At 44.5% G+C, this 9,446-nt stretch overlaps 1 protein-coding gene across 4 annotated transcripts in view; it reads left to right on the forward strand.

Annotated features, from left to right (window-relative positions):
• LOC109402136 (SH3 and multiple ankyrin repeat domains protein 1) overlaps positions 1 to 8,487 on the forward strand; it is a 594,309-nt gene extending 585,822 nt beyond the window's left edge. For 2 of the 4 annotated variants that reach the window (XM_062856236.1, XM_062856239.1), the window contains 6 exons: positions 3,240 to 3,434; positions 4,555 to 4,996; positions 5,063 to 5,264; positions 5,333 to 6,583; positions 6,667 to 7,079; positions 7,137 to 8,487. In XM_062856236.1, the coding sequence (XP_062712220.1) occupies positions 3,240 to 3,434; positions 4,555 to 4,996; positions 5,063 to 5,264; positions 5,333 to 6,583; positions 6,667 to 7,079; positions 7,137 to 7,908 (3,275 nt within the window). In that variant the 3' untranslated portion in view covers positions 7,909 to 8,487. The remainder of the gene's footprint in view (positions 1 to 3,239; positions 3,435 to 4,554; positions 4,997 to 5,062; positions 5,265 to 5,332; positions 6,584 to 6,666; positions 7,080 to 7,136) is intronic. The other 2 variants (XM_062856238.1, XM_062856240.1) reach the window with 1 other exon arrangement.
• Positions 8,488 to 9,446: the final 959 nt, after the last annotated feature.

The following is a 9,446-nucleotide window of genomic DNA, read 5'->3' on the forward strand; positions in this document are numbered from 1 at the left end:
AGTGGTCCACACGTTCGCTTCATAAGCGGATGGTCATGGGTTCGAACCCAGCCCTGGCACTTGCAGTTTTTCGTCAGTTGCTCTTCCCCCCGAGAGCAGCTGGCACCTGACCCTCTTCGGAGCATATAGCTCCAACGGACCCGGAATTTGGATATCGGCAAACCGCAACTCATAATGGACCCCCAATCGGACTGGAAAAGGAACAGCAGCCAAACATCAGCATCATCGTGCTCATCATTCTACCGTGGACAGGGTAGAAAAGTTGAAGCAGCACAAGACACCAGTACGATAAAGTTAAATTAGAATAGAATACATGTAGGCGTTGTACAAAGTGCAGCGTCCAATTGGAATCGCTCACGTAGTGCCCTAGTGGACAAAAGAGCTGTAAAATTAGGTTAAGTGAATAAGAATAAAAAAAATGTCACGTAATATACCACACCTCTTAACAAATATGATACCGTAAGCATAACTCGCGAAATATTGTAAATAACGTTGTTGAATGACGTAGGATTTATTTCAAAACTTGTTTAAGTTTTGATAGCAATAGCATGAATTATTGGTACACTCTCAATAATACAATAATAATCAAACTTGTTCCACAACATAATGTAATATTGAAATATTATTTAATGGCTGTATACCAATAGCTTGGTCATAACAAAATAAGATTGTCCAACAAAACATGTTATGGAAACGTAATGCCTTGATAATACAATAATAACAAAACGAGATATAAAAACAGGTTTTGTAATTTTGTAGTTATTAATTTGATATTCCCCTCTGCTCGGGTCACGAAACCTAATGCAAGCCTATCCATATACGTGAGAACAAAAGATGTTTACAAAGTTCTTACAGATAGATTAACACGGGAAATCTGAACACAAACCACTACTACACAGGAATTTGGATTGGTCAATGTGTGGCTCTTGTTCCATCTCCAGTCCGATTGGGGGCCCATTATAAGTTGCTGTTAGCCGATATCCAAGTTTCCGGGTCCGTTAAAGCATATGCTCAGAAGAGGGTCAGGTGTCAGCTGCTTTCGGGGGGAAGAGCAACTGACGAAAAATTGCAAGTGCCGGGGCTGGGATCGAACTCATGAGCATTCACTTAAGAAGTGAACGTGTAGTCACCACGCTATGGGCCCCGGCTACGGTACATTTTGGATGACTAGTTGTATACCTACATAGAGAAGACGAAGAAAGTATGTAGTTAAAAAGATAGGCGAAAAACGCTTAATATTCGAAATTATCGTGAAATTTATTATTGTCCCTGCTGATGATGTATTGCTTAATTCGGGATTCTGCCACTAGACGGCTAGAAATAGCACAAATTTGTCAACGACTGTAAGGCAACTTATGCTTTTTTGGCAGATTTGTTCTGCTTGTCAAACATGTCAAAAACAGAAGAACTGACAAAACCAGTTGAGTTAAAACGACTCATGAAAAGACCCTTATTCGTAGCAATCCTCTATTTGCATTAGGGTTATTTTTTATTCAAAATATACACTACATCAGCGAGCTGTTCCCAGCGTGATGCATTGGCAAAGTTAACGTGTCAAAAGTCAGTTCACCATTATTCAATCCTTCAAAGTGCTCTGGGGTCTTCGAGACCTGAAAGATTAGATCAAACCTCGAATCTCACAACCCTAAATAATGTTCCGCTGAGCTACAATAACACCTGAAGTATGGGGAATAGGGCAGCTCAGACTTTAAACATGTTAAAATTCAAAGCTCCCTTATGTTCATTACAATCCTTGGTGCAAAACTAGAGTCTTGTCAAATTTTCAGCCATTTCGGTGATGATTTAATGGTGGCCCAAAAGCAAAATAGGTTTATATGGGAATTACTATGGAGAATTTTCGAAAAAGATTCTCCGCGCTGTAAAGCATTACCATATGGATAAGTCATAGGGTCAAAGCCTAATTGAAGTCTTCAGATCTCAATGATGAATGTTGCCGAAGACCGGAACTTATTTAGACAATCGGGTAAAAAGTTATTTAACAAATTATCACTTGCATGCGCATCTTTATACATGATGCCCTGCAAGGTGTGCAAGAAGGTAACACGCATACTATGATTGCGTGTCAAGCGTGTCGATCAAGCTGTGGTCTTGTGTTTAAGCATGCATGGATGAATATTGATTAATAACTTTTGTCTCGTGAGTCGAAACGAGATGCGGTCTTCGGCAACATTCATCATTGAGGTCTGAAGAATTCAATTTGGCTTTGATCGTATGACTTCATCCATGTGTTGATGCTCTACTGCGTGGAGAACCTTTTATGGAAATTCTCCATAGTAATTCCCATATAAACCTATTTTGCTTTTGGGCCGCCATTAAATCATCACCGAAATGGCTGAAAATTTGACAAGACTCTAGTTTTGCACCAAGGATTGTAATGAACATATGGGAGCTTTGAATTTTTGACATGTTTAAAGTCTGAACTGCCCTAATGGGGAAGCTCCGCAGAACCCATAGGCTTTAACTTGTTGGAAAAAAATCGCTTAATATTTATATGGAGATTCTTAAACTAATTTTGCAATCAATCTTACAGCATTTCTGAAAAGGCCCTTAGACTTGTTAAAGTTTTTTTGTTTATTCAAAAAAAAAAAACATTAGTCACCTCCAAACGCCATATTAGTGCCGCCTCTCAAATGCCACGTTTACTAAATCAATAGACAACAATCAATCATTCTATTTCGATAAGAAGGTGGACGAACAATAAGTTTGTAAATTCCCTATAGTCGTCACAACGTTGCAACCTCGCCATGACTCACATTTGCTTACTGTTTGGAAAGCGCGAATGCTTTCGCGCCATGTCAGTCATTTGTCACCGCGATGTTTCCCATAGCACTTCAGCACAGTCAAACATACCACCATATTTTAGAAAACACAGCAAAATGCTCGCATATGCACCAAGGTGTAGCCTTATTCTTAGCTTAGGAAGTTCCGTTCGGCCGTCAACTCGAAGAACTGACTGATCATCAGTTTTTCGTGTCGTCACATGTGTGCTCTGATCACCCACCAAAACGCATTCACACCACAATCATAGATGGCCACGATCGTACCCAGCGGCCGATCGACTGCGTCCACCCATTCCAAAGCTTACTGCGTTGTTTGAAAATCTCACCGAAACCAATAGTGAGACGATTATGATTCTCAGATTATGATGATGATGACGAGCGACAGAATACCAAATAGGCAAAATGTAAAACCAACAACCCAAATTCCCTTTACTGCAGTCCCGTTCCGTGGTCCCCCTCGGTACAACCCGCGGCGCCGTTCCGGGCTGGGTTGGGGTTCGACACTGTCCCGTATCTACGGGGGCCCACCGTCCCCATGTCCATCGGAGCATCCGTTCAGTTCGGCGAGCTCGAGCCTGTCGGAGGGATCGTCCAGCCATCGGAGCCACGAGGATGACATTAGCATCGTGACAGGTAAGTGGGTGCGGGAAGAATAGGGAGAATAGACAGTAGGTGGTAGCGTTGCCAGAAAATGAACGTCACGGGATAGTTGTCGGATGAGTTTTCCAGGAATTTTTATGATACAGTGTTGCCAGTTTTGTACTTTGGTATTTTTCTTTTTTCGGATTGAGCATTGACCATACCTCTATTACATAGCTGCATGTATGTTGTTAGTAGCTCGTTCATACGGTTCTCTATGTGTTTTATCGATACTAACAAAAAGCCATTTTTGAATGTTTTGTATTTTTACTATTCAATCATGTTCATCTGTTTTTGATTTTTTTTCGCATTAGTTTCTTCATGAATCATTTGAAATATATCATATAAAATTGAAAATAAAAGTTTAACATAAAGTAAAAAAAACATTATAAATGAATAAACTATAAACGAGTCATAAATGAAAAAGTTAATATAGTTGGTAAAACTGTGCAGCAAAAGTTAAACGCAATTTCAGTTATAGAAAGCCTGTATCCTTAAAAATCGTTTGACATAGAAAATGATGTTCTTCAAATTCTTGAAATTCTTAAAGGGTATCAATCTATTATAAACTAGTATAGATACAATTATGGCGTCTTGGCAAAGTTCTTCAGGAAGTCAAGAACAATCCAGCGATGTATCAATTAGTCGAGTATTTTGCGCTAGTGCTTGGTGGTTATTGTCAACTAAAATCTAGAACTACTGTATCTCAGGATCCAGTGCAGATAAGTGTCGTCTTTGTTAAAAAAATCAGAAGTGTATTCTAATGATGCGCCAAATAGTAAGTGATTTTTTTTCCGCTAGGTGGAACTAGTCACTCAATAAAACATAACTACTGTATTTCTCAACACTGAAGTGTACAAGCACCCAGAACATAGAACCGCATAGAACCTTGAACACAGAACGTTCTAAGCACAACATCACTCAGATTCTTTAAAACCGATCTAGTTAATTTTACGGCACAGTTTATAATATTACCAACCCATCCATCACGATAAACAGCCAACGGTTAAACGGCCCCATTTAACCTCATCTTAATTGAACGTGGGCGTCAATAGCGCCTCATCCTTCCAGATGACAGAAACTGATCAATTCAATGTTTCCCCTCCACATTCAGACAAAAGCCTTGGAGACACGAGCGACATCATCAGCGATTCGTCCGGTGTCGGTACGAACTCGGACAGTGCAGCCTGCTCGATCGGCCACCCCAGTACAACCGTGGTCTGCATGGAGGGTTACGATGGTGGCCTATCCGGGCACATCCAGATCCAACCGGGGGATGTGATCGAGGTAGTTGGATCTACTGATTGTGGTCTGCTGGAAGGGTTCGTACGAGGAACCAACAAAACCGGCTTTTTCCCGGCTCAGTGCGTCCAGGAGGTGCAGTTCCGGCAGAAGAGTATCATCAATGTTTCCACGTCAGCCCCGCATCATCACTATGTGATCAACACCAGCAGTAATGAGATCGTTGAACAGCAACAGCAGCAGCAGCTACAGCAACAACAACAGGGGCAGCAGCAACAGTACAATAGTCAGACTGCACCCAGGACGAAGAAGGCGTAAGTTTCCAATGATGTTCTGAAATCCAGATCAGTTGATCCTAATTCCTTTGGGTATAATTTCAGCGTAACTGGAGAACCTCGGGCCGTGGTTCTGCACCGAGCAAAGCGAGGCTTCGGTTTCATTCTCCGAGGTGCGAAAGCATCATCGCCGTTGATGCAACTGAAGCCGTCTCCCCGGTGTCCGGCTCTTCAATATCTGGACGATGTGGATCCGGGCGGTGTGGCCGACATGGCCGGACTAAAGCCCGGAGATTTCTTGCTTGCCGTGAGTATTACCAGGGTCACGGTATTCCGATGAACGTCGTACCTAAATCAGCCATTCTTTCATTGCAGATTAACAACGAAGACGTCACGTGTGCCTCGCATGAGCACGTGGTCGACCTGATCCGGAACTCGGGTTCGCTCGTATCGATGACGGTCATCACGCTTCCGTACAACCTGGTCAATTCGATGATGGAGAACGTGATGGCGGCCGGGACCAGTTCGATCGGCGACGGCAGTCAACATTCCGGTTCCGGCATGAGCACGCCGGTTTCGTCGCGTCAGTGTTCGACACTGCCCCGGCGGATGAACGGAGGACCAGCTAGTTTGGCCGGATGTAAGATGCCGGCTCCGATGCCACCCCGAAGAGATCCAAAGACAACACTTAGCGTAGGACGAGCACGTGCCAAATCGATGGTCGCCGGACTGGAAGGAGGCGGCGAGAAGGATGACGATGACCTGCCGAATCAGACCAAGTCTACGTCGGCAGAATCGATCCACCAGCAGTCGCAATCGGCAATCAATACACCGACACAGGGAGGACCGGGAACTCCGGTGCAGCCGAGGACTGCGAGTATCAAGTCGCGGCCCACTTCTAGTCGAATTACAGCCGCCGAGCTGGAGGAACTGTTCCAAAGGCAACAGGGCGTTGACGCCAATCGCTGCTCGATGTTGATGACCAGTTCGCGGTTCCAGTCTGGATTTGACAGCGGCGCGGCAACGCCACCGACTTCTCCGCAAAAGGGACCAATCGTGTACGCCAGTGTGGCGGAAATGAAGCGCAAAAAGTCCTCTAAGATCGGTACCCTCAAGGGCCGTCCCATTCCGATTCCGCAGGTCGGATCCGATCTGAAGCGTACCTTCCACAGTACACCGGATCTGGCGTCCAGTGGAACGGCGGGTTCCGTTACCGGAAGTTCCGGAACGCTAACACCTTCGGCCAGCTGGTTCAACACCGTTGGCCACAAGGGACACCGATCTCAAGACGACGTGCACAGTTTACACATGTCGATGCAAAGACTGAATCTCCCCCCACCAAATCATCCGCCACCACCACCCCCGATCGGACAGGTCGTCAAGGTGGACATCTCGCGGGGTTCCGAGTACGAGTGTCTCACCGCACTGCAGAAGCACATCCAGCAGAAAGCCAAACAACGGTCCCAGATCCAGGAGGCGGAAATCATGTCCAGCTTCAAGCCAGCTTCCAATGCGAAGCTGTACGCATCGCCGCAAGATATCCGGAACGTGGGCTACCGAACGACGAGCGTGGCTTCGAGTAGCAGTGGTAACAGTAGTAGCGGAAACAGCAGTACCAGCACAGAGGTAAGTTCTGACTAGACTTTAAAGAAAGATTGAACGACTGGGCCCATAATTTGTTCATCAAAAACTTTTCTCTGACCCTACAGATCCGCAAAGCTTCATCAATCCGCTCAAACTCGAGTACTGGTAGCGCAATCAACGTGACGACCGTTACCATCAGTGGAAACGGAACCGGCAGCATAACCAGCGGAGGAAGCAACCCGTATGCCCAACCGGGTCGACCGGCTGCTATGCAACAGACGGCGCAACCCCAACAGCAACAACAGCAGCAGCAGTACAAATCTTCCGGACCGCCACTGCCGGATCCGGACTACAGTTTGAGTGAATCCGATGCCGAGGAAGACAACTCGGTCCGACTGGTTAGGAGTAATCTCAAGAAAGTCAACGGAGGTCTGGCAGCGGCAGAGTTGAATGGATCGAGTAAGGTTACGGTTGGCGGTGGAGTCTCGAATGTGAACCCTGGCATGGCCGCCGAAACGAGCGGAAACAGTAACACTAGGTAGGTTTTATGGTAGGAACTGTTGAAACGCATGACTAACTTGTCCCATTCTTGCAGTGGTAGCAGTTCCGGATCGAGCTCGGTCCCACATTCCTTCTCCGTGGAAGAAATCCAGAAGATTCGCACTAAGCTGAAGTCGTCGAAATCCTACCCGAACGATTTCCTCCGACAGCAAAACCAAACTGGAAATCAACAACCTGGCGCGGACCAAGCTAACGAAGACAACGGAGATAACAGCTCTTCCGGAGTCAGCAGCGATCAGGAAATCACGGTAACCTGCAATGATAAGGCATCGGCACCAGCGATAGACCCCAAAAAGGTTGGATCGATATTGGAGCAGAAGAAGATGGCCGTCATGATCACGCCAACAGTGCCGGCCGTACGCAGTGACGAGGATGGTGACGAGAGTCCAAGTCCTCCGGCAACTGGGTTCCAGCGGCATAACTCACTCACGCGAAAGCAAGCCGCAACGATCGCAGCAAACCGTGCCAAAGCGAACCAGCAAAACATTCAACAGCGGCACGCGGTAACGTTGGCAACACTGCCGCCTCCGATCGAGGCCGACTCGGATGACGCCGACACCGGAGCGCTGCCCGTCGATGGCACCGATGGAGTTGGGGTGGCGATGGTGCTGCCTCCACCGGCCGAATTTAGCGACTCGGTCGCTGCCGGAGCTGGACATGCGCAACAGCAGCAGCAGCATCACCACCACCATCATCAGCATCAGCACCATTCGGCGGCAGGGCTGGTCAGCGGCCACAATCCAAACTGCAAACGCGTCCGCATAGTCGGGGCCGTCCCCAAGGTAAATCGACTAAACAGTCAGTAGACGAATCAATTGACTTAGCTAGACACAAATCTACAGCGTTCAAACTGTGAATTTCTTACGATTGAAGTGTTTCGATATTGGTGAAAAATGTTCCGAAGTTCGACAATATTCATTAAAGTATATATGGCTTGTCGAGTAACGTTTCACACCTCCTTTTTCCCACTGTGGTATTGGAGAAAAAAACTTTTTTACCGATATCCACATGCCGAAATCTATATTCAATTTTAGAGTGTTCTGTCGTGCAAACTCATAAAATTGACACGAACGTACATAGCTCGACATAATTTTAAATCAGATCTAGCTGGCCTATGCATTCACGTCGTTAAAGAAAAAAAGGAAGCTTTTCAGAATAATCATCCAAAGTGTGTCACAGAAATTCATAAAATCAGAAAGCAATTAAGCAACTTTTATAACCTAATAGAAAAAAAATACACGCTCAAACGGTTGCTTAATACATTTTTATACTTCTCACACACTCAGACACACATACGTTCGCAAAAAGCGCCTAAAATCACGTGCAATATCGTCCCAGATACACACAGACATCAACACACAAGCAACATGCAACCAACCAACCAACCAGAAAAATTGGATGTTAGCACAGTTAGCCAAAAAGTTAGTATTCGGAGAGACGAGAGAATCAGAAGTTTTCACACATTGAAAACACCGATTTTAAGATGAACATTTATTCTAGTGCGAAAAAGTTCTTTCAAGTCGTTCCACCAGCCTGCTTTGATGCCAGTTGGTTGTAAAACCGAACGATTTGAGAATTCTTTTTTCGTTGCTACTTCTTGAGTTGTAGTTCTAGGTAGTAGGATTTGAATTTACGCTACTCTTTTACGTTACGTTTATGTTCTTCTGTATCATATTATTTTCCCTATATATTTTCGCTCAAGACATAAAATAAGTACGTTAACTGAATGTAAATTTCTTTCTTCCTGTACATTTGATTTTAACCTTTATTGAGCAGAATCGTTTCGAAATCTTCTGTCTTTAATTAATTACATTAATTAACAAGTCAACAGAGCAGTAGCTGAGATAAGATTCCACGGATAATAAAGGACACAAGATATTCACGGAAAGTAATATCCACCCTAAAATGTAGAAAGTTAGATTTTAACTTTACACAATCCACTAGCGATAAAATCAAGGTGTAACTGTTGTATATTTTTCTGTGACCCCCCCTTTTCCCTACGCGGAAATGGAAACTCGATTTTAAGTCTTACCACGCTGTATAAGAGAAAAAAATAGGCACCATTCTTCCATTGCGTTTCCCCTCGATTCACCCGAACAACCCCTCCGAAGAGTGGTGTGCGTATGATTGTTTTATATTTTTATAACCTTTATAGAAAAATCCGAAAAGCCACACAAATGCATTCACAAATATATCTCATTATTAAATAAATTCTCCTATACCCGCATTCGAAGCAACATGAGATACGGCCATTTAAAGTAATGAGAAAATCGAACAGATCGCGGAATTTTACTACTTATTGAATTGAAGGGAAATTATATTGAAAATATGTAAACGAACACAT

This window comes from Aedes albopictus, chromosome 3 (assembly GCF_035046485.1).
Source record: "Aedes albopictus strain Foshan chromosome 3, AalbF5, whole genome shotgun sequence".
Lineage (NCBI taxonomy): Eukaryota > Metazoa > Arthropoda > Insecta > Diptera > Culicidae > Aedes > Aedes albopictus.